The 26,600-nt window shown below is 37.3% G+C and overlaps 1 protein-coding gene across 2 annotated transcripts in view; it reads left to right on the forward strand.

Moving 5' to 3' along the window:
• LOC110096520 (pantothenate kinase 2) overlaps window positions 1–26,600 on the forward strand; it is a 70,082-nt gene that overhangs the window by 3,713 nt on the left and 39,769 nt on the right. Inside the window, exons 5-12 of one of the 2 annotated variants that reach the window (XM_020822521.2) lie at window positions 7,311–7,427; window positions 8,250–8,369; window positions 8,464–8,558; window positions 8,645–8,738; window positions 9,533–9,664; window positions 20,616–20,728; window positions 20,978–21,170; window positions 21,608–21,819. In XM_020822521.2, coding sequence (XP_020678180.1) covers window positions 7,311–7,427; window positions 8,250–8,369; window positions 8,464–8,558; window positions 8,645–8,738; window positions 9,533–9,664; window positions 20,616–20,728; window positions 20,978–21,170; window positions 21,608–21,819 — 1,076 coding nt within the window. The remainder of the gene's footprint in view (window positions 1–7,310; window positions 7,428–8,249; window positions 8,370–8,463; window positions 8,559–8,644; window positions 8,739–9,532; window positions 9,665–20,615; window positions 20,729–20,977; window positions 21,171–21,607; window positions 21,820–26,600) is intronic. The other variant, XM_028696564.1, reaches the window with a different exon arrangement.

The raw sequence follows: 26,600 nt of genomic DNA on the forward strand, positions 1-26,600 counted from the left end.
TCCTGTTTTACACCCTGGAAACCTCTTGAAGTCTGACTGCCACCACTCAAAACTCGCAGTAAACCAGAAGAAGCAACCAACAAATAACATGTACTTCTAAGGAGAAAAAAAGAAGTTATTGGTAAAGTAAGGAAAATTGAAAACCTAGTGATTGATTTTCTGCATTTAAAGACTCTGACCAGCTTTTTGTTTGACCGGTCCAGCCAGTCCATACAGGACCGGCTCAACATAGCAGAGGTGGAAGAGTCCGCTTCCTGTATGAGCTGCACAAGCCGCAAGATCCAAGGGAGTTGTTTTGGAAGAATTTTTGAGGGAGTTAGGAGGGAAATTTGAATGTAGGGACTTTTTTGAGATTTCCTTTTGGATTGTATGCATTAAATAGTTTCCTAGGGTCAGGGCATCTTGAATTTGGCTAAAATTTGAGATCTCTTAGGTTTAGGTTTCTCTTGGGCTCTAGCAGCATCTAGAGATTTGGAAGAGATAGACCCTTCTTTTGAATAGAGGATCAATTGTATATTGTTATTTTCTGCCGTTCTATTTGATTCTTTTATTAAAATTACTATTTTTCGGTTTTCATTGGAGTTTGGAAGAATTTCTTGCTATTTTTTTTCCAAAATTGATAGGATTTACTTGAGATCTTCAAATGTTTTATATAACTTTTCTTTCCTCAGCCTCTCCCACCCAAATTATAATTGTTGGGCATACTCTGCTGCCACCCTTGACAGACACTTACAGAGAGTCTGTTGGGATTTCTGATACCTTCCCATTTGGACCTTTGGTGTTCTCATATCTTCAAGAACCTGCAAGAATTCAAAAAGAAACAAATGAAACGACAACTGCCATGGAGCTTCCTTCACGTTAGGATATCATTTATGCGGAATCTTTTCATTTTCCTGCTCCTGCCAATGTACAGTGGATAATCTGTCTCAACTACAGCTGTCTTCTTGTGACAGGAGTAGCTGCTTCTGCTGCCTTGAACAGTCGCTGGAGATACCTCGAAGTACTGACTGTTGATTATGGCAGTTGCAGGGTCCACTATAACCTTCTTCCCTCTCCAAAACCTGGGAAACTCTTCCCAAAATCAGGAAAACCTGAAATCAAATTTTACAAAAAAGTTGAGTTCTACGGAAGGGAAAGGGGTTTAAATAGGTCAACCCACTATTAAAGATTAGAATACCCTTATTCACAAATCTACTCTTTCAAAGAAAAGAAAGAAAATAAAATGTCTTAAAAAGAAAAGATAATTATAATAAGGACTCCACCCCTACTTACCATATCAGTGTTGGTGGCGAACAACCTGTGTGGTTTTATGCTAGGCATATTAATTATAAAATGCATATTTGTGCTTTGAAAATAAAGAAATAAATATTAAAATATATAAAAGGATCTTGATATTTATTAATTATATTAAAGAGGCATATGATTGAGTACTTTTAGCATTTATATAGTGGGATTTAAAGAGAAAATGTGCACTTCAAAAGTACTTTGAAGTTAAGAAAGGCATTCATAATTGAGTAGTTATAAACACTTCAAGTAGCTGGAGATTTACTTAAGAGTTTTTAATCACTATGATGTTACACCAAAGGTGAATTTTGAGCCTCTCCTTTTGTTTTGATTATCAAAATATTGTAAGATGTGGTAGCTTTTGTGCTAATTGCAAATGAAATAGACTAGCACAAGCATCTGTTGTAGCAAGTTACAAGTTAGAATAGCAGATGATTTTTTAGAAAAAGATGAGCTTATGCTCAACATAATGAAGATTGCGTATATAATATAAAATTTTATCATACATCAACTTAATAATTATTCGTTTATATTGTTGGTGTATTAAGTGATATCTTGATATGAAAAATTTAAATAAATAGATATATTTATACAAAATGAGTATGATAATCCTGTAAGTGAATATGGGTGGTTAAAATAAAGAAGTCTCTCTGTGACATTATTAACCTCCATGTGTCTTGCGATCAATTTAAGCAAGCATGGCGAGATTAGCAACCAACTTGTGTGAGATAATGCAAAACGAGCTCGAAATGCTTTAACTGCAATCAAAATTACTTAAACATTAAGTTTTCGTGAAATGGATTGTGCTGACACTTCCATAGCATTGAAATCATCAAATAAGGACATTCGTAATTGTTTTAGTCGATTACAACGAGAATGGCAAACTATGGACATGACATTACACAAAAGTTTCCCAAATGTCATATGTTTGCAAAACATATTGTGCCAATACATCTAGAACTTCAAATTTGTCTAAAGTGAACTTTCACGTAGACTTTGTTCAATCATGACAAAAATGGTTGACTACAGATACGAAATCACATAAAAGTTACACGAATGTTGTCTGTTTGTAAAATGAACTGCGCTGACGCGTTTGGAATATCAAATTCATCCAAATATAAATCTTGGTGCACTTCTATCAATTATGACTAAAATGATAAACTACGGATGCAATGCCATGCAAAAGATGGACGAACGTCACATTTTTGTGAAATGAACTTTGCCGACGCATCTAGAACATCAAAATTAATCGGAAGGGACTCTTATTGATTAGGTTTCCACATTAAGGTGAAACATAAATTTGCTTGTGTGCGAGACGACAACACACAAATCAAGACATTATTGACTATACATAGCATAAAAACACAAACATGCTTTTTAATTAATTAATTAGTTAATATTCTTTTTTTTATTCTATTATTTAATTTTATTTTAAAAAAATCCTCAAATTCCTTTTCATGAATCTTGCTTGTTGAATCCTTATACATATCCCATCGCCGCTGATGACTCATCCCGTTTTTCTATCCTTTTGTCATAGTCAATTCTATTTGATCTCGCAACAACAAAATCTCACAAAAATGAAAAACTAGCTTGCCCCCATCGTCTTTCCTTCTCTTTCCTACATCAAAACCCTCATTCCTACTCCCACCCGCTCGTTGAACCTTCGCATGCAGCTACCCTCTACAAGCTCGGCCAACCTCGTTTATCGTCACCCCTCCAACCCTAGCCGTAACAGCACCTCGCACACGAACTCTCCCTAACCCAGCGCGGTCAACTCATCTTGCCACCACCTATGAAACCATCAAAACCGTGAGCCCTTCATCTGCAAAACCTCCCTATACTTTGTGCAGCCACAACCATTACGCTTGTAATTTCTCCGTGCTCTTGCAGCTAGCCTTTCCCCTCTTGGTTTCCTCGCATACAACAAATTGCCATCCCATTTCAATCTCAAACCATTCCATCCGTAACTTTCCTTCCATCTTAGTAAATCAACACCACCACGACATTCCTTCTACGTCGACCTTCTCTCCCTATCCCTCAGCTTTATGAGATCTTCCAAATATTCTAGTTGTCATTTCTTTTCAAACTACTCGCAAGTTGTTGACAACCACCAAACATACCCTGATAGCCACATCCCTTACTCTCTCTTTCTCACTTTTTCTTTCACTTCCTATTTTTCTCATTGTAAACAAAGATAGAAACCCTCTTTCTCTCTTTAGCTCACCCCGTATCTCTCTCTAGCTCTTTCTCTCTAACTAATTGTCTCTCCCAAACTTTCCCTCTCTAAATAATACCTCTTTTTCTCTCTCAATATAAAAATAAATAAATATAAACAAGCACATTAGAACAATGCTTACGAGTACTTAATTTAGAAGATTCAAATTATACCATCACACGCTGTGAAATAAATACTTGTATGCATGCATTCTTCTAACATGGTGGGGAAATTTTGCATTTTCACTCGTGTAGGTGATGAAGGCATATGCGTGCTATTTTTAAGCGTGGTGGGATGAAATAGCCCCCAGTCGTGGTGTCTTAAAAAATTGACCATGCATGTTTTTTTTAAACATGGAGGGAGGGCCTAGAACCCTCAAAGATGCCACTTGTGTGAGGGAGACAGGGGATGTTGCTGAACTTCAAATTGAATGGGCTTACATATATCATAACATTAAATGATATTTTTGAACAAAATATATCAGATGAAAGAACAAAAATCACATAATAAGAACAAACATTAAACTGAAGTTGGACTTATATGGGATTTGTAGTGAACACAATTGCTCGTCTATGGGCATGAACAAAAACTCCCTCACTATCTTTAGAACTCTTATGTACAAAAGAACTCTATGAATTGATCACACAAATGTGAAAATGAGTTTGGCAACACCTATCTTATTTATAGGAGGGATAAATGATTCCCTATGGGACCAACCGTGTAAAGTTACAAATACAACACGAAGAAAGTATTCACATCTTGAAATATACCAAGATTCCTATTTGTCTTCAATGCTAGCGAATCGACAACAAATACATGTAAAATAGAAGGCTTTTATTTTCAAAATAAAACTTGTGTGCATTTTAAAGATTAACGCTCTTGCAAATTATCAAAATCCAGATGTTTTGAAATCCTATTTGCATCAAAATATAATTCTCGGTTTCATGTACAATACATTGAGTAGCATGCCACAAACTCAAGAAGCATCAAGCCACTTTGAAAAGCATGTCACCATCTTGAAAAGCATGTAGCTGCTACAAGATATGCACGACTATTCTAAAACTCACAGACACAATAAAAGTTGTGCAAATACACAATGCAAATTCATCAAAATGCTTGTAAAGTATATTGTGTAGATGTACTGAAAAACATACAAGTACATTAAAGTGCGTGCAAATCAATATGAAAGTGCATCGTGTTGGTGCATTAAAAAGCAGGTAAGTACATTGAAAAAATTGAGTATACCATACAACAACAACAACAAACAACCTTTATCCCATTATGTGGGCTCGACAAATGCAAATGCATTAAAAAGTATGCAAGTGCACTGTATAGATTCATCGAAAATCACATAAGTACATTGAAAAACTTTTGAATGTATTGTGCAGATGCACCGAAATAAAAGTTGTGCAAATGCATTGTGCAAATTCATAAAAATGTTAAAATGCATAAAAAAGTATGCATATCAAATCATCTAAAATAATTTTACCTGCATGTGCTCCAACTAGGGGTGTAAAAACTTGAGTCGACTCGGACCCTATCCCAACTAGCATCTTGAAAAGTACCCATGTAGGTTGCGTTCGCGCGCACCCGACCCTCACATGCTCGCCGCCTCACCTGCTCATTCCCTCTTCGCTTGCATGCGCTCTCGCCTGCACAGTGAAGCACCCGCTTGTGCCCTTTTTGCCCATAGGTCTTGCACCTGCTAGTGCCCCCTTCGCCCGTAAGCCCCACACACCCTATCCCCATTCACGACTCTGAGTTAGCAGGTCAGGTTAGGGTCGAACCCATAATTGACTATGGTCCAATTCATATGATCCGAATCCGACCCAATTTTACAAATGAGTTAGAAATTTAGACCCGGACTGACTTGCCGGGTTGACCCTAGTTCCAACAAGTATACTAAACGTTCAAACATGTTGTTTGAGAATACATTGTAGAAAAAAAATAAAATGAATTCAGGTCAGATCCGATTTTCTGCAAGCTTGTTGGTAGAATCAATAAGGTTGGAAATAATAAAATAAAAACATTCAAATATTAACCAGGAGACTTTATTTTTCAAGATGTCCCCAAATTCCAAAGCTAATCAATTAGATCTTAAACTATACAAGTTAAAAATAAAATTAATATTCTCAAAATTTAGAATATTTTAATTGAAATTAATTCTCTAAAGCTTAGTGTAAAATCCATTCTCCATGCACAATTGTTTATCGAGAGTGGTAAATTTGAGAATAACCTCTGCTCATAAATAGTCTATGTTTTGTTGGGTGTACCGATATGATTCATTTTCAAATGATCTCGCACTAGTAAGGATGTGACATGCATCCTCAAACTGTTGGTTTCACTGCCAAATGACATCACAGATGAATGGTTATGACCAAGGCCCTTTAATTGACTGGTTTTATTGCAAAATGATACTATTAATTACAGTCACGACCACATCTTGAAGTTTCGTAATGGCTAAAAAAAACTTTTGAGTAATGAATCATATGGTGTTTTTGATAGGACACAAAGCCCTATGTTAGTTAATGTTGACTTAAATGTGTTCCCTTAGACAAATATTCATTGCAGGTCTATTAGTTTTCTTGGATGAAGCAACCTATGAGTGCTAATAAGAATTATTCAGTCATGTTGGTTTAATTATCACCGCTGATTTAGTAGACCAGGGCCCATGATAACCTAATACGATGAAATCATGAGATCTTAATTGTGTTTGTCATCATTCCCTCTCACCATTCACTTTAGGTTCACAGTGGTAAAATTTCCCGTTCTAAGATCATATTTGTTGCCTAATATACATTAAGTACTTAGCTTCTAATGACTAGCATTAATTTTAAATTCTCTCTTGTTATCGAGAGAGGTTATTAATCATAGGGACTTGTGTCAATGAGAAACTTGGAAACTGATCACGAAGTCCTTGCAAAATGAGGGTGAAATTTATGGTTAGTTTCTTATCTTCAATTTAATATGCTTTATGAAAATTTAACTCAAAACCACAAAAAACTCTCTCAGTAGAGCTAGGGCGCGAATTTTTTGAACACATAGACATGTAGTAAGAGAATATTACGGGGATAAAAATAAATTTTATAAAACTACAACTAAATAGACTATGCATGAAACAAAGAAGTTACTCTTTGCCTAATTGAGTCGAATATAAATAATAATGTTAGAATGATTATTTGTTAAAAGAAAAAGGATGTTGAAAAAATGTTGTCAGAGGAAAGGCGGGAGCATCAACTATTGAAGATTAGATGGTTGTAAATAGACTTGAATGCTTGGTCACATACAACCGAGTATAAATAATAAAATAATAATGCATTACATGTAGAATTACTACGAAATGATTAGGACAAAAAATAGGTTGACGAAAAAAATATGAGTAAAGTTATGCAAACTAACATGCATAAAATAACTTGAATTGGCTTGGAAGATCTCATGTAGAACTCGGCAATGATCTTAAATCCATTTCCTACTTATTTGAATAAGGCTGATGTAACTAAAAACAAGGGATAACCGATGGGTAATTAATTTGCTGGTGGGGAAGTCCATAATATATCTTTTCTGAGTTTTTGAAGAGATTACTTTCATGACATTGATATAATATTAATCCTTTTAGTTTTCTTGATGCCTATATTCTTAGCATTTCTAATCAATAAAAATCAATGCATTGCTACTGAGGTTGGTTTGAGAATGTGCACTAGTGTTTGTTGCATGCCAGTATGTGTGTGGCTTATTCGTTGTAATCTTGTTATTAAAAGTAGTTGTGTTGGCTTTTGAGACAAATTTGTGAGTAATTCTGTTTTGTTGGAAGGCCACTGGTGGTGGAGCATATAAATATGCAGATGACTTTAAAGAAAGGCTTGGGGTTAGTCTTGATAAAGAAGATGAGATGAATTGTCTTGTGGCTGGAGCAAATTTTCTGCTCAAGGTTTGTTATGTTTCATGCCTCCTTGTAACTTTTAAATTAAATGGTCCCCCTTTCTGATGTTGCACATTTACATATATATATATCCTAAATTTCTGAAATGATTTAAGTTGTTTTTCTGGATTATTGTGAGATGATAATCAACTTGATAATTAATTTGCTACATATAACCGTTATGATTGATAACTTCCATCTTGTTTCCTTTCCACTGCAGTACTACTTAAGAGCATGCAATTTAACTGCTTATATAACCTATTTTTAATATTTTCCAGACTTATTTGTTAGTTAGGTGAAGTACAATATATTTTTTTGATAATATCGTTGGAGTTTTTTTGGCAAATAGTGCCGTTTCATACCAAAAACTTATATCAAAGATGCAAATAATATGGTTAATTTTGTGAATGACTGCTTCCCTAAGATGCTTGAAATTCTTTTTTTATCCTTACACTCTTATATCTTCCATCACCTCCTAGACTTTTCAGCTATATAAAAATCCTTTATTAATTGTGCTTTGCACTTTTGATAATACTGTTGGCCTAAAAACTTAAGCTATAGTTTGCACTTCAGTGTTGGCTTTATTTGCTAGCAACACTCTCTCCTACCATGTGCGTGCACACTTAACTTTTCTGAAGATACCACGTTTTTACACTCCATGACTACATAGACCAAATAATTTGAGATTGGATTACCAAACTATAAGCAGCGTTATACATTCCATATTCTTCTTGGAACCTTTTTTCTTCACTAGCTTTGCGACTTTGAATTTGCTTTCTATATACAGTTGGAAAATCAGCAACGTTGATGAAATTTGGGTTTATTATGCAGGCAATACGACATGAAGCTTTTACACACATGGAGGGCCAGAAGGAGTTTGTGCAGATTGATCAACATGATTTGTTTCCTTACCTTCTTGTTAATATTGGGTCTGGCGTTAGTATCATCAAAGTAATGTACATGAGTGATATCCATTGTACTTTATCGCCCTGTCTTATGGATTATTTTGCAGCATCCTAAGGTAGTAATATTTATTTGCATGTAGGTAGATGGGGATGGGAAATTTCAACGAGTTAGTGGCACCAACGTTGGAGGTGGTACTTATTGGGGCCTGGGAAAACTGTTAACAAAGTGCAAGAGGTTTGGTTTCCTTTTAATATTTTATTACTAAGCTTTTTATTTTGTTGTGCATTTTATTACTTGTGGTTTGTTGGTTATTTTTGTAGTTTTGATGAACTGTTAGAGCTAAGCCAGAAAGGAGATAGTAGTAACATTGACATGCTTGTTGGCGATATATACGGTGGGCTTGACTATTCCAAGGTATTTCTGTGGCTCTTAAGTAACTTTTAAAAAAAGAAGGATTATGAAAAAACTGAGTTATTTAAGCATTTTAGTTAATTTATTAGTATATGTATTGTATCCTTAATAGTTGCGGCTTTTGCCGTATAGTTTTTGAAGGAACTAAAATATATTATACTTGTTTGATCTCTTGCCACTCAAGATTGTTGTTACTTTCTACCCTCATGGTTTTTCATGCACATCCATAATCTGATAATTGTGTAGGACAGGCTTCCGGCATTGGTAAAAAATGATTCTATTCTAAATCATAGTTATTGAATATCAAAACAGCAACTATTTTTTCCTCTATCTTAATTGAACAGCAAGATTTTTGTATATGATGCTAACCATGCTGAGAGAATTAGTGATGTCATGCTTCTTGTCCCTTTCTCATGACGCCAGCTTTGTAAAACAGTTTTGTAATTGGGGCTATGATAAAACAACGATCTTCTGTTTCTGTTGTCTCGTATAACTTTTCTCCCTTTCAACCATCTGCAACTCATCCTTGCTAATTGCGCGCCTGAAATGTATTGAATTTACTGTCGGTGCGTATAGTTTGAGCAGCAGCTCGTGTTGTTAATATCATATTATCTAAAAACTTGTGTTGTCTATTTCACATTATCTATGAGAATAGGCACTTAAATACTTAGTGCCAAGTGCTTTACCTCCATTTTTAGCGTGGATGTGTGGAATGCGGTAAGCTTTGTTGTATTTCAACAATTGGATGAATACGTTTTTATCTATTTGAATAACTCGTATTTTTCTATGCACTGCAGATTGGCCTTTCAGCATCTACCATTGCGTCAAGTTTTGGAAAGACCGTTTCGACATCCAAAGAGCTTTTGGACTATAGACCTGAAGATATCTCACTGTCTCTTCTCCGCATGATATCATACAACATTGGGCAGGTTTCCTATTTAGCTATTCCCAAGTATTAGTAAATTAGTTTAAATCATCAATTTGATTTTTTTTCTTTTTCTCAAAATATTTTTTATCCAAGCATCTTAATGATACCATGGAGTTTATTTTCAACTTTTGCCTAAATTTCTCTCTTTTATTGAAAGTAGCATTGTGAGTTTGAAGTTATGATGGCAAGCAACGTACAAAAGTGCTAGCTAGACAATCTTAAGGCAGTAGTCCAATACCCAAGGTGATAAATGCCACCCTAGGTGCTTACCCAAATAAATTGAGATGCTAAAAATGAAATAGCTATATTTATTTATAAGCAAAACAAAACCATTGAAGCATCGCTACTTCCATGAAGCAAATTGCATTGCATTTGGAGAGTTGAAATTACCATGATAAGGCCCCCACAATTGATTCAATTGAACACGATGAAAATGATAGACGATGTATGTGACATTGTACAAAATGATGCTATTGTTGCACGTTTCATGAAATGTATTACACTAATGCGTTTGCAATGTCGCAAATAGCTGAAAGGACACACCCGTATAGTTGCGTGGGTCATTGTAAAGCACGAAATTTATTTGCACACAAGATAAGGACAAAGTTATATGTTTAAGAGCTACGAAAAAGTGTCAAAAAAGGGATATGTTATAGGTTAAATTAAAAAAAATAAAATAAAATTATAATGATATAATTAATATTATTTGTTTATTAAAAATAATGTTTAAAAATTATTGTTATAATTATAGTTACATATTGAATAATAAAAATCATAAAAAATTTATTTTGTTTAATTATATATATTTATACTTATTTGCTACTATTTAAAAAATCTCATTCTCCCTTTTCCGAGGTGTCATTCATGTGTAATTAATGTACTTGTTGGAGAGATGGTTAGTTTTATCGCTTAAAAATTTGGCCATATTAAAAAGAAATAAGAAGAAAATAAATTGTACTCTTTCTCATTTTCCTCCTCATTCCTTCATCCCCCAAAGCCCTGCAATGCTTCTTTTCACTTCATGAAATCCTCAATTCTATCATCTCTGTCATCATTTTTCAAATCCCAACTCACTATTATTTCCTCTCCATCTCCAAGCCCCTTTCCATTTGACTCCTCATGTTGGCGAACTACAACCAACCACCTGCAACCACTCTCAATCGACCTTAATCTGTAGCTCTCCCAAACACATCTCCCTTGTCTGCACCTAGCACTCTCTTTTCCTATGTTTCTTCTCAATTCCTCCTAGCACCCTTCCCTCTCAATATTGAAACCCTCAATTTTTTTTTTATCATTGGCTTCTTGCTCTGTCTTCTATTCTCATAAACTTGCACCCCACTCTTGTTGTGGGTTCTGTTGCTCCCCATAACCCTCTATCTCCTCAACTGAAACCTTCCCATTCACACTCTAATGCCCGATCCCTCTTTCTCTTCCCATACTTAGAACCACACAATTATCTCCCCATCTCCTCGCATAGAGCTTTCTCGCAAACCTCATAACTCTTCTTTGTGTTCACAAATTGCAAATATCCCAACTCTTCTCATTTATCCCTAACATCCTCATCTCTAGAACCCACTGTCTGCTTGATCCCATTTCTCTCTCATTACTCACTTTCTCTTTCTAGATAATCCATTCACACGTCAGCACACAACCTCATTACTGTCCCCCTTGCAAGCTCCACCTGCTACTCTTCCTCCGACACCTCAATTCCAGCCAGCCAATCTAACACAAAACCCATCAATGATCAACTCCTCTTAGCCGCCAACTTGATCTCCTCCTTCCTAACCAAACCTTCCAAGCCACTTGCAACTTTTCCTGTCTTCCTTTATGAATACCCAAGCCTCTTCTCTTCTTTATGAACGCCTTTCTTCTTTATCAAAGCCACTAGTCACGCTTGAAAATATTGGCAAATCCCGACGCAATTCATTTCTAGTTCAAATTAAGACAAAAATACAAAAAAATACAAAAAAACTTAAAGAAAATCATATTATTAAAAATATCCAAGCAAAATTGATTGCACTAAACTTAAAGTAACAATCCATTCACCATCAGCATCAGTTTGTCGAATGTGAGAAGTTTAAGATAAATCTAAGCTCACAATGAGCCAATACCCTATTGAGTACTGCTGTGATCACTCTAAAAGATATCACAGTAGTTAGGACGTGACACATATACTTTAACCTTTTGATTTTATCACCAAATTGTGTTGTTAAATAATTGTTGTGACTTAGTCTCTTTGATCAGGTGGTTTCATTACAAAATGAATCTATTATATTACAGTTGCTAGGGATGTAAATGAACCGAGCCAAGCTGAGTATGTGCTTGTTCGTTTTTGAGTTCGTTTATTATTAGCTTGTTCAAACTTGGTTTGAGCCCGATTCGAGCTTTTTTGTTTGTGTTCAAGCTTGGTTCGTTTAACTTAATGGATGCTTATATTTGGTTCTATGTTCGATTTATTTCATGCTTATCCAACTTTAAATAAGCAAGTCTTATCGAGCTATAAACGAGCTTTACTTCTAGATATTCATTAGCGTAACAAACGATCCTGCTAAAAACAATTATATCGAGCCTGTTCGCGAACATATCTAGTGAGTATTTTTGAACTAACAAATGAACTTGTTCACGAATATATCTTGTAAGTGTTTTCAAGCTATATATTTAATGAGGGGTTTCAAACTATCAAATCAGCCCGTTCACCAACAAATCTAATAAGTGTTCTCGAGCTATCAAAAGAGCCTGTTCATGAACATATCTAGCTAGTATTTTCGAGCTAGCGGTTGAGCTCATTCACGAATAAATGAGCTATGATTCTTCTTATAAACAAATTTGTTTATGAATTATTTAAACAAACAATCTAGCAAACCTGAACATTTATAAAATAGGAATAATTTTTATTACATATAACTAAATAATATTATAAAATAAAAATAATTTTAATTAATTTATATATCATTTTGATTTAATATATATTTATAATTTGTTGTAATAAATATAAATTATTTTAATATTTATTGATTAATATTTGTTATATCATTAAATTATAATAATATAAAATATTTATATTAGGTATGTTATCATTTTTACATTTAAATATTAATCAAGTTTTTAACAAGCTTATTCACAAGCTCTGTATGGAACAAAAATCGAATTTCTTATCGAGCTTCATGTCAAGTTTGTTCACAAGCTTTGAAGGATGTTCATGAATATAATTGAGTCGAACACAGTTGTTTGAACTTGTTTATTTAAGCATAGAGTATTTAAGAAAATGTTCAAGCTTGTTTGTTTAGTTAAACTATCATGGCGAGCTTTAATCGAGTCGAGACCCGAGTAGCTCGTCGAACACTCGCAGCCCCAACTATTATGATCAAAGCCCAAATGTTTCTCTATGTCCGAGCTCCTTGAGTTGTGAATCATAGGATGTACTTGAGTCTCTTGGATGATGCAATCTATGGATGTCGATAAGGATGATATAGTCAAATTGAATCGACTGCCTCCAGGCCCTCCACCGATTTAGTAAATCATGGTCTATAATCACTTGAGATGATAGATCTATGGGACTGTGATCGAGTTTGTCATCATTCCCCATGCCATCTACTTTAAGGAAACATTGGTAAATTGCTTTTTTCTAAAACCAAAACTATTATCATTATATGATGTGCATTTAAGAACTATTTAATGAGCTTTAATCGAAAATTCATTCTTGTGATCATGAAAGATAAATAGTAGCTATGAAAACCTAGGACCAAATCATAAAATTCTAGTAAAATAAGGGTGCAATCTCTTAGTAGTGTCTTATTTGTAATAGAATTTCTTTCTACAAATTTGATCTAGAACAAAAACTTTCTTAGAAGTGCTTGGTATAAAATTTTGAGGCCCACACTATTTCATCTTAATCATCATCCATGCTATCCTTTCTATTATTGGATTTATAACCTTCTCATGAACGGTTAGAATGAGTTCATTGTTATGCCGGTTCTGTCCGAACCGGCTCAGAAATCCCGCTGGCCAGTCCAGCGGGTGTATAAGAGGAACTTTTATTCTATCCAGTGAAAAAACTCGGTACAGACGCTTTTTTGCCTAAAACCGAACCTTCCTCTGTGTATGTTCACTAGATAGAATAAAAGTTCGTATAAGAGGCGGAAAGTCCGCCTCTTCCTTCTCTGAGCCGCATGCATGAATGGGTCCCACCCATTATTTGATTTTCAAATTAAGAGAGAGAGAGGAGGCTAATGCTTTGGGAGGGAAATTAGATTAGGAAAGCTTTTGTATTAAAGTGCATGAGGGGATTAAGGAGAGGTTATGTTTTGATTGATTGCAATTAGGGTTTTCTTGGAGGCTTGGACTCTAGAACGAATTCTAGAGATTGGGAGAGCGCGATCCTCCTCTCGAATAGAGGATCCTTGTATCTTTGCTATTTTTCTTGCATCTGCTAGTAAAATACAAGTCTTTTCTCCATTTTTCTCGCATATTTTCCCGATTTTTCCACTGTTTTTGCTGTTTTCCTTCTGTGAACAGCAGTTTGCATTGAGATTTGTTGTAGAAGTGAATAGGAAATACTTGAAATCAAGTATTTCCTATCAAATTGGTATCAGAGCAAGTCTTGGGACAAATCGTGGGCTGTTTTTGACCAATTTCAGCAGCTGAAATTGTACATGCGAAGGAGAAAATTGATGTTTTTTTTTCAAATCTTGAGATCTTCTCATAAATTACAAGCCGTAGGAGATGGCGGCTAAGAAGGTGAATGATTTGGAGGAGAGGATTGAAGGAGAGATAAATCAAATCAAGGAGACCGTGGAGGAAAGAATGTCTTCCATGGAAGGACAAGTGGCCGATCTACGGGATATGATGCAAAAGATGTTGGAGTTTCAAACCAAATCGGCGGCGTCTGATGCAAAAGGGCCAGCAGCGAAGAACACCAACTTTGAAATCCATCGGGAGGAATAGGAGGTGGAAATCGTGGAAGGGAGTTGGGGAAGGCCTCATTTGGAGCCTTTCCAGAGGGAGGAGAGAGGAGGAAGATATGGGGAAAGGCAAGGCTATGGAGGCGTGGAACCAAGAAGTGCTGTTTGGGAGCATCAGGGGGGTTATCATGGGCGCGGGGAAGCTTTTTTTGAATATCGGATAGGGGATTTTGAAGGGGGATTTGGACACGATAGAGCAAGGGAAGATCGGGAGACATGGGGGGGCCCAGGCACATGGGAGAGGGGAAACTATGGAGGATTAAGGGGGAATGGCGAGGATCGGAAGGTGAGAAAATTAAAAATGCCCATTTTTGAAGGGGAGGATGCCTATGGGTGGATCTACAAGGTGGAGATGTACTTTGCTGTTAACGGCTTGACGGAGGAGGAGAAATTATCGACAGCGGGCTTGTGTCCGGAAGGGAAGGCACTCTCTTGGTACCATTAGAGAGATCAGAGAAGACCTATCCGGAGCTGGGAAGAATTCAAGGACAGTTTGTTAGATCGTTTCCAAATCGATCGGGGAGGAGACTTCTACGAGCAGTTCTTTGCCCTAGTGCAGGAGGGGTCTGTGGCGGACTACCGAGAGAGGTTTGAGCATCTGGCCAGTAGGGTAGAGCGCTTGTCCGATACGGTGCTGGAGGGGAATTTTATGAAGGGGTTAAAGGCCGAGGTTCGAGCAGCGGTGAAGGTCATGATGCCTAGGGGCCAGGGGGAGGCCATGAAGCTTGCACAGTTGGTCGAAAATCAAAAGAATTTGGAGAAGGGAGCTAGGAGTAGTAGTAGCTCAGGAGGCACTTACAGGTGGACGACTACCCATCTAGCCCCTAAGGGAGCGTCCACAGGAGGAATGAAAGAAGCTCGGAAGGAAAAAGCAACAGGAGGAGGAAATGGTGGACAGTTCAAGAGGCTCACTGAGAAGGAAATGCAAGAGAAGAGAATAAAAGGGCTGTGCTTCCGATGTGATGAAAAATACATGCTAGGGCATAAGTGCAAGGATCAAACTTTTCAAGTTCTCGTTTGTGAAGATGAGGAAGACGAAGAGGGAGGGGGAAGCGATTCTGAGGTGGAGGAGGGAAAGATGCATCTGGATGTGGCAGAAGTCTCTCTCAACTCCGTAGTGGGATTCACTCCGAGCCACACTATGAAGGTAAAAGGGAGAGATAGCTGACCGTGGAGTCGTGGTATTGATTGATAGTGGGGTAACCCACAGTTTCATTTCAACCCAGATTGTGGAGCTGCTGGGGATGAAGTTAGTAGATACTGGAGGTTATGGGGTGATGATGGGCACGGGGAAGGTAGAAATGGGAAGAGGAGTCTGTAGGGGGGTGGTGCTGAAGATCCAGGGCATTCAAGTGATGGAAGACTTCCTTCCCCTAGAATTGGGGAGTACGGACGTCATCCTAGGGATGAAGTGGTTGCAGACCTTGGGGGAAACCAAGGTCAATTGGGGCACTCTGCGGATGGAGTTGGTGAAGGGAGGAAGGAAGAGGGTGATTCAAGGTGATGCGGGGCTGACCAAGGCAGGGGTTTCTCTTAAATCCCTAATCAAGATAATTCAGGAGGGGGAAGGCTATTTGGTGGAATTACACAGATTAGAGGGAGTGAGTGTGGAGGAAGAGGGAGACATACCCCTCTATGTGCAGCATTTGGTCTAGGAGTTCAAGGAGGTTTTTCAACCACCTCTAGGGTTGCCACCACCCAGGGAGCAGGAGCATGCCATCACGTTAAGAGAGGGAGTGCACCTGTCAGGGTACGACCTTACCGTTACCCTCAGTTTCAGAAGGATGAAATAGAAAAGTTGATCAGAGAAATGCTGGAAGCAGGGATTATCAGGCCCAGCACTAGCCCGTTCTCTAGTCCTGTTCTATTGGTGAAGAAAAAGGATATCAGCTGGCGTTTCTATGTAGACTACCGTGCACTCAACAAGGAAACTGTACCTGATAAGTTTCCCATACTAGTGATTGATGAGCTTCTGGATGAGTTGAGTGGAACAATGATTTTCAGCAAGATCGACTTGAAATCAGGATATCATCAGATTCGAATAAAGAAAGAAGATGTGCCCAAGACCGCTTTTAGAACTCATGAGGGCCACTATGAGTTCCTAGTGATGCCCTTTGGCCTCACCAATGCTCCAGCCACGTTCCAGGCACTCCTGAATACGATCTTCAAACAGTATCTCAGGCGATTTGTTTTGGTATTCTTCGATGACATCTTAGTGTATAGCAGAATAGAGGAGGAGCATTGGGGGCATTTGCAGAAGGTGTTAGAGGTTCTCCAGGAGCACCAGTTGAGGGCTAACTTGAAGAAGTGCTGCTTCGCACAACCAGTGTAGAGTACTTGGGGCATGTGGTATCCAAGGAAGGGGTAGCAGCAGATCAGTCCAAGATTGAAGCCATGTTAAAGTGGCCACTACCTAAAAATCTAAAGGAGCTGAGGGGATTCCTAGGGCTTACAGGTTACTACAGAAGATTTGTGAAGGGATATAGCACTATAGCATGGCCTCTCGCTGAGCAGTTGAAGAAAGATGGGTTCCTATGGGGGGAGGAAGCCACAACAACATTCGAGAAGTTGAAGAAAGCTATGACCACAATCCCGGTCTTAGCTTTGCCGGATTTTACTCAGGCCTTCATAGTAGAGACAGACGCATCGGGATATGGATTAGGAGCAGTGCTGATGCAGAGCCACATACCCATTGCCTATTTCAGTCAGGTGTTGAATGCCAGAGCCCGGCTGAAATCTGTCTATGAGAGGGAGTTAATGGCCATCGTTTTGGCCATCCAAAAGTGGCACCCCTACTTACTCGGAAGACATTTCATCGTCAGGACCGACCAACGAAGCCTGAAATATTTGCTGGAACAACGCATGGTGACAGAGGAGCATCAGAGGTGGCTATCCAAACTGCTAGGGTATGATTTTGAGATTCAGTACAGACCGGGGGTGGAGAACAAGGCGGCAGATGCCCTGTCCCGATGCATGGGGGAGCTGTAGACAGTGGCTATATCAGTCCCAATGATGCTAGTTTGGGAGGCCATCAGGGAGAAGAGTGCTAGGGATGAAGACCTAGGCAGGATCAGGACTGACTTACTAAAGGGAGAGGGCAACCATCCAGGATACTCATTGGAGGGGGAGGGATTGTTGTACCAGGGTAGATTTGTGTTACCCAGAACATCAAGTCACATTCCGCAGTTGCTCCAGGAGTTTCATGGGATTGCAGTGGGAGGACATTCAGGAGTATTAAAGACCTACAGGAGACTGGCGGCAGAACTGTACTGGAGAGGGATGCACAAGGATGTGGAAGAGATGGTATCCAGATACGAAGTCTGCCAAAGGAATAAGTACCTAGCTATGTCACCCGGGGGGTTACTGCAGCCCTTGGCTTTACCAGGTCGAGTCTGGGAGGAGGTATCTATGGACTTCATTGATGGGATGCCCCGTTCTGAGGGATTCACTATGATATTGGTGGTAGTGGATAGATTGAGCAAATATGCTCATTTCATTCCTCTTCAACATCCTTACACCGCGGTGACAGTGGCTTCAACTTTCATTAGAGAGGTGGTCATATTGCATGGCGTACCAGAGGCGATCGTGTCAGACAGAGACAAGGTTTTCCTCCGTCATTTTTCGAGAGAATTGTTCAGATTACAGGGGACAATTTTGAAGAGGAGCACTGCTTATCACCCACAAACAGATGGCCAAACGGAGGTGGTCAATAGGAGTGTGGAGACCTACTTGAGATGTTTTGTGTCGGAGACACCCAAGCTTTGGGCCTAGTGGCTATCTTGGGCGGAGTATTGGTACAACACCTCTTTTCACTCAGCTGCACAGATGACTCCATTCAAGGTGTTGTATGGAAGGGACCCCCCTCACTTGGTGCACCTTGGGAGTAGCAGTATTCCAGTTTCGTCAGTGGAGGAGTACTTGGAGGAGAGGGATCGAGTGCTAGAGGAGTTGAAGAGGCATTTACTCAGAGCTCAGCAAATTATGAAGAAACAAGTGGATGGGCATAGGAAGGACATCCAGTTTGAATTGGGAGAGACTGCATTTTTGAATCTCCAACCTTATAGACATAAGACAGTCGCCAACAGGAGAAATGTAAAGTTGGCTCCAAGGTATTTTGAGCCATATGAAATATTGGAGAAAATTGGGGCAGTAGCATATCGACTGAAGTTACCATCAGCAGCGACCATCCACCCGATTTTTCATGTCTCACAGTTGAGAAGGGCCATTGGTGACCACACATCCAACTCTGAGCTACCGGTGACACTTACTGATGATCTAGAGGTGATTCTTGAACCCTTAGAACTGATGGGGGTTCGCGAGAAAGAAGATGGAACTAAGTGTTGATCCAGTGGAAGAGCCTTCCTGACTATGAGGCCACGTGGGAGCCATACGAGAGGACGAAACAACAGTTTCCGGATTTTCACCTTGAGGACAAGGTGATTCTTTGGGAGGGCGGTATTGTTACGTCGGCTCTGTCCGAACCGGCTCAGAAATCCCGCTGGCCAGTCCAGCGAGTGTATAAGAGTTCCTTCTCTGAGCCGCATGCATGAATGGGTCCCACCCATTATTTGATTTTCAAATTAAGAGAGAGAGGAGGCTAATGCTTTGGGAGGGAAATTAGATTAGGAAAGCTTTTGTATTAAAGTGCATGAGGGGATTAAGGAGAGGTTATGTTTTGATTGATTGCAATTAGGGTTTTCTTGGAGGCTTGGACTCTAGAACGAATTCTAGAGATTGGGAGAGCGCGATCCTCCTCTCGAATAGAGGATCCTTGTATCTTTGCTATTTTTCTTGCATCTACTAGTAAAATACAAGTCTTTTCTCCATTTTTCTCTCAAATTTTCCCGATTTTTCCACTGTTTTTGCTGTTTTCCTGCTGTGAACAGCAGTTTGCATTGAGATTTGCTGTAGAAGTGAATAGGAATTACTTGAAATCAAGTATTTCCTATCATTCATCCTCTTCATCTTCAAGATTTAATATTGTAGAAGTTTAGGTTTTTGCACCTAAATTTGATCCAAATGATTTGCTAGTGTACATTTTTGTTTTTTCACAACAATTTGTTATCAAATTGTTATCATTAAAAACTAACTTATCTTCAATCTTCAATGTTAAAGTTGTAGCGTCCATCTTTTTAATTAAGGCTGGGCTCTCACCCTATTGGCTGATGTCTAAAGGCATGATATAGGTTCCTAGGCAAGCACTCGGCTCGCATTTAATGGTACTGATGACAAGTACTTTTATTGAACATTGACCTGCAGGTTTTACTATAAACACCATTCTTTTGTCCTGTCTTCTGATATGTTGAGTATTTGTTTTGCCATCCGATTTTTAACTATTTTTTCTGCTTTCAATTAACGATTATCTTCTCCAATTTTCCCCAAAAATCTCTCATATAGCTCTTCATGGAGGTTCTGCTTTCTCCACATTTTGCTTTCCAGCCCTATTTTTCCTAGGATGCTGGTTTTTCTTATATATATTGAGATAGTCTTTTTGCATACACAATTCTATACTTTGTAATTACCTTTGCATTGAGTTAGTTTAAAAGGCTTCATTTCTTTTCAATGTTATTAAAGTATTCAAGTCACTAGTGTTAGGAACTTCAAGTGATGGCTAAGATGGTCAGGATCTTTGTTTCTATATATGAGGCCCAGTTTTAAGTTCATGCAACTTTAAGTGATAGCTAAGATGGTTAGGATCTTGATAGCTATATAGGAAGTACCTCTAAGCTCATAACTTACACTTATCTATTAAACTTGGCTACCTTGTTTAGTCGGTCCCAAAGTAGGCATGAATAGACAAAACTGATTTTGAGGATTTTTTACTTTTTCCATTACAAAATTTTTTTGTTGATATTTTCTTCCTTTTTCTCTTAGGCAAATTTTACTTTTTATTGTTCTTGCTATGCCACTATGCTGCGTAATTTTCAAACGTTACTTTCATTTTTCACGCATATAAAACTGTAGCATTCTTATTCAATTTCTTTGTGGCAGATCTCATATTTGAATGCTCTTCGGTATGGGCTCAAAAGGATATTTTTTGGAGGATTTTTTATTCGTGGTCATGCTTACACCATGGATACTATATCATTTGCAGTGCATTTCTGGTAATTACTAAAAGCATCACATAACGTGTAATGCTTATCCATTATCACAATGTTGATTTTCCTTTATTTCCGAGGAATTATTCCGCTTTATGACATTTTTTCACTGACTATTAACAGAATTTCCATAATATATCATGGTCTTACGTACTACAGCTGCTTGTTCTTCTAATCAATTCCAATACCTTTTTTGTATTGCTTGTGTCAATTTAAGTTGGTTTCATTCCTTCATATATTGGGCATTTGTATTAGGTCCAAAGGACAGGCACAAGCCATGTTTCTACGGCATGAGGGTTTTCTAGGAGCACTTGGTGCTTTTATGAGCTACGAAAAGCATGGTCTTGATGACTTGATGGCCCATCAGTTGGTTGAAAGATTCCCTATGGGTGCGCCTTATGTGGGGGGAAAGATTCATGGTCCACCTCTTGGTGACCTTAATGAGAAGGCAAGAAAATTGTCTTAATTTGTTTTGATATTTCAGAATGTTTTATTTGCCCTTACCGTGTCATTGGTTTTACTGTTTGATAAGAGCATTTTCATCATTTGTTAATTAGGTAATTTTGTATGTTTGTTGAAGGATATATAACTTGTAATAGAGTCATGCTTCATTGGGATAAATATTCTTTGCAACTGATTATATATAAAACTTAAAGAAACTTCAAGATCTTGTATCCTAAGTCAATCCATATTCTTAGAATAAGATCTCTGCAATAGTTTTTTAATTTTTAAAAATTATTTTTTCTTGAAATACGGGAGATGCCAACATTGTATAAATCTCTTAATGATTGTTCAATCTTTCACAGCTTTAGTGCTTTTGTTTAAAATCCATTATCTTTCGGGAAATCACCTTTTTGTATAATTAGGATGATAACGGCTATGCAGATATCTTGGATGGAGAAATTTATACAGAAAGGTACTAAGATTACAGCTCCAGTCCCAATGGCTCCACCTGGAACTACAGGTATGGGCGGTTTTGAACGTCCTTCTTCTAGAGGCAACACACTGCGTTCAGATGCAAGTGCTGCACTAAATATCGGTGTTCTTCATCTTGTACCTTCATTGGAGGTGTTTCCCTTATTGGCCGACCCAAAGAAGTAAGCAGTTGCTAATAGTGTAATATGTTTTAACTTCAACACTTATATTTTTTGTTAGCTTTTTGATTGAAATGCTCGTGAAGTCAGTACAATATGCTATAATAATACGATGGATTGGGGTCAATTGCAGCCAGTTAACTAAATACTAATCATTTTATAGCAAAATTTGCTGGAATCTAATTGCATCATGATATTTTGTTTTCATCATGATGCGGACATCCGATCATGAAGATTTTCAAAGGAGGAGACAACGATCGACGGCTGAGATCATTCCACCTTATCTTAATTTGTTATTTGTAATTTTTATTTTTATTATGAATTTTCCCTTTTTACCCTTACTTAAGAGGGTCGTCCTATGTAAGCACTAAGGACATATGTGTCTTGTTTTAGTTTCTTATGCCTATATATATAGAGGCCCTTGCTTATGTAATGTAATGATCAATTATTAAGAAAAAAATTTTATTTGCACTTGTGTTCTTTGGAGATAACTTGGGTGAGATTCTTATGGGAGGGAATTGGAGTTTCCACCAGTCGCAGGATGGGTCCGGGCTCGTGGCGTGAAGTCCCTTGGAGAAGGGCAACGTATTACCCGTCAGCTGCAGGATGTGTCCGGGCTCACGGTCGTATATTTCTTTCCCTAAATCCTTTTCTCCTCTTCCCCTCTCTCCACCCCAAGCCGCCGGCCTAAGGCGTCACCAAATTCCTTACCGCCGGCCACCTGTTCCTCCCTCACCCACCAACCTCAACATACCACCACATCTCCAACTCAACCCTTAAAGTCCACCTAACCGCCGGCCCATCTCCACCACCCCTAGCCAAGCCGCCGGTTGCCATCCCCCTCCATTGCCTCCAATTCTCCAATCTCCACTTGAATAATTTCCTTTCTTGCTTAACTTCTTTGGGAAAGTCATTTAATTTTAAATCAATTAATTCAAATTTGAAATTTGAAACCTTTCCTAAAATAGAATCCTATTTTAGGAAAGTTTATAAAATCAAATTTAAAATTAATTTGATTTGGATTGGACATTAAATCTCATCCTAATTAGTAAATCCTAATTAGGAAAGTGAATTCGGCCACCCCTCCAAAATCTCATGAATTTTAAATTTCAAATTTCAAACTCATCTTAATCTCTCTCCTAAAATAGTTTCTTATTAATTAGGAAAGTTTCCTATTTAAATTCAAATCATTATTTGAATTTAAATACTTTCTTAATTAATGAATTAGTTTAGGAAATTTCTTTCCTTTGAATAAAATCTGAAATCAGATTTTATTTGAAATCAGATTTTAAATCTAATTTCCAATCAATAATTAAATCCATGGGTCCACCTAAATTGAATCTAGACTCCCTCTCTCTCCCCCCTTTGGCCGGCCCCCTCCCCCTTCCCCATTTAATTAATTAGCTCATTAATATCACCCCAATCAAGCCCTTGATTCTTCTAATCAAATCCAATTTGAGCATGAAGGGAGTTACCAAAATTATGAAATCTATTTTTTGGAAACTTCCTAATTTGATTCCTATTTAAATTTTAAATTAAGAGAGGATTAATTACTTCTTTTCAAACTTAATTTATTATTTTAAGTAGGCATTGAATGCCTCTTTAATCCCCCCCTCGTTCTACATCAGTTTGATATCAGAGCATGGTTACCCGCGGTGCGGACTCGACGGAGTCGAGCTCTTTTCCACCCCAGGAGAATGATGCGGACATCCGATCATGAAAATTTTCAAAGGAGGAGACGATGATCAACGGCCGAGATCATTCCACCTTATCTTAATTTGTTATTTGTAATTTTTATTTTTATTATGAATTTTTCCTTTTTACCCTTACTTAAGAGGGTCGTTCTATGTAAGCCTTAAGGGCATATGTGTCTTGTTTTAGTTTCTTATGCCTATATATAGAGACCCTTGCTTATGTAATGTAATAATGAATTATTAAGAAAATAAATTTCATTTGCACTTGTGTTCTTTGGAGAGAACTTGGGTGAGATTCCTATGGGAGGAATTCATAGCTTCCACCAGCCGCAGGATTGGTCCGGGCTCGTGGCCTGAAGTCCCTTGGTGAAGGGCAACGTAATACCCATCAGCTGCAGGATGTGTCCGGGCTCGGGGTTGTATCTTTCTTTCCCTAAATCCTTTTATCCTCCTCCTTTGACCGTCCGCCACATAGTTTCCCCAACCTCCTACTTCATCCACGACCACCCCTTCACCGCCGGCCACCCTTGGCTCCTTCCCCTTCTTCACGTTATCCATAACCTTCCTAAAATAGATTTCATAATTTTGGTAACTCTCTTCATGATCAAATTCAAATTAATTTGAATTTGAAGAGTTACTTAATTTACAAAATCCAATTTTAGGAAACATACTAAAACGATTCCTATTTAAATTTTAAATTAAGAAGGGAGGAAATATTTCTTTCTAAACTTAGTTTATTAATTTAAGTAGGCATTAAATGCCTCATTTATTCCTCCCTCCCTCTCTATAGCCGCCCCCCTCATGAATGAGATTAGGAATTGTTTCCTAAAACTCTCCTCTCTACTATGGAAACAATTCAAATCTCTCCCACCTCCTTTGACCGAATTTATCCATAGTCCTTTCTAATTAATTTATTTCCAATAGGGAACCTCTTCAATTAGAAGTAAATTAATCCCCTTCTTCCTCTTTGCCCCCAAAATTTGAATTCCCCTTTAATTACTTTCCTTTTATCAAATGATTTAAATTAGGAAAATATTTGATTTCAAATTCTAAGTAATTTTGAATTTGAAATAGTTTCCTAATTTAAGATAGCCTATTTTAGGAAAGTTACTTAAATTAAATCTAATTAGGTTTCTAATTGGATTTGATTTAATTTAATTATTCCTAATATTTTGATCTCATTTAAAGTAAGAAATCCAAATTTCAAATATCCCCTTTTTCCATACCCGTTCTACATCACATCAATTTTTGCATATTCTTGTATTAGTTTTAATGATTGAAATAACCACGAAGTGAGAAGGTTATTCCATCATAATAATGTGGATTATGATTATTAGCTAGTAGTCTATGACATAGACACGGGCACGAATTGACATTGACACGTGATACGTCAATTATTGAAAATATTGGACACGGTTATGGGTTATATATGCCACTATAATTTTTATATCTTACAAATAGTGTTTATAAATTGAATAAGCAAAATGTTAATAGTAATTGAGAAACATTAAGTTATTTAACTGTTATTTGTGCTTAAAATGATTAATATTATGATATTGAGAGTCAGGCGACATTGTCGTATGCCAGACATTGAGAGAGGAGATGATAATTCTGTCAAGAGTCAGACATCAATGTTGTGAAATGAGCATTGGATGTTGATGTTGAGACAACATTGGCCGTTGATGTTGAGGACGTTGTCCATCGACGTCGAGATAGTTTCGGTCGTCAATGTTGGGACGATGTTAGGTAAAGATGAGAAGTTGTGACTGCAGGGTAGTGTGATTTTGGGTGTGAAAATTGCTAGCATTGAGCCTTAAATTTCAAGACTTGCATTGAACATCAATGTTTAGATGGTTTTAAAACATTGACGTTGTGACGATGTCATTGTCGATATTGAGATGATATTAGGGTTTGTCGTGAAACTCCATCCGTGTCCCATCAGAGAGAAATGCAAATGAGACTATTTGGAGAATGTTGTATTGAGTGCGGACGATTGATTTGAGCATGTAGAGGGAAATATGAAATTTAGTTCTTTATTTTTTAAATAAATAAAAATTTGAAATAGAAGAAATGGGTTAAATTTCAACAAAGTTTCCAACTATTTTTATATGACCATTTTAGTCCTAGTATATAATGTTGTTCCAATATAGTCCCTCGACTATACAACATTGATCCAAAATAGTCCCTCATGTTGTAATTGTGATATAAAATTAATTTCAATTTATTCCATCAACTTTATAAAATTGTTCTCAATTTAGTCCCAAAGGAACCATTGAGATATCAAAAGGTATGCATACTGAAAGGTATCCACACCATTCAAAAGACTCCAAAATATCTGCATATGTTCTAACAAATATGTGAAACACTTGGATTTGATGTCATAAAATGCCTTGTTGACTAACATTAACATGAATTTGAATTTATCCCACTCCATGAGCATGCAGTTGCTCAGAAACATGTGTACAATGCTTTAAAAGACATGCAAATATTTTAAAAAGTTAAAACTACGTTACAAATTCTAAATCAAACCTTTTATATATGTTTTCAAACGGGCCGCCTTGTTTAGACAAGGTTGTCCCACTTCACAAGTCTAATCCTCCATGTCAATATGACGAAAGTCAACAAGACTTGCTCCAACAAATGGTTTTAAATTCTGCTAAGATGCTTTAATATAATGAACTCATGCGTCATAGACTAGGAATCAAATGCTTAATCACAAAAATCATTTAAAGAATTTTGTTATACGTTTGCATTAGTCATTCAAAGCCTATTATGAAAAAAATTCATTTCAAATTGAAATATGTAGCCACCTCACTTGTATGATAGTTTATAAAATTAATCTTTATGCCCTATCCTCTATATCCAAGAAGATAAGTTCAAACTCAACACCGTAATGATGTTTGTCTTCAAAGCGAATCTCTAATGGAGGGGATCATTTTGAAAATATTGGCAAATCCTAATGGAATTCATTTCAGGCTCAAATTAAGATAAAAATATAGAAATACAAAAATCTCAAGCAAATTACATTATTAAAAATATCTATGCAAAATTGAATAAGCAGAATGCTAAGAATAATTGATAAATAATAAG

Source organism: Dendrobium catenatum, unplaced genomic scaffold (assembly GCF_001605985.2).
Source record: "Dendrobium catenatum unplaced genomic scaffold, ASM160598v2 fragScaff_scaffold_81, whole genome shotgun sequence".
NCBI lineage: Eukaryota > Viridiplantae > Streptophyta > Magnoliopsida > Asparagales > Orchidaceae > Dendrobium > Dendrobium catenatum.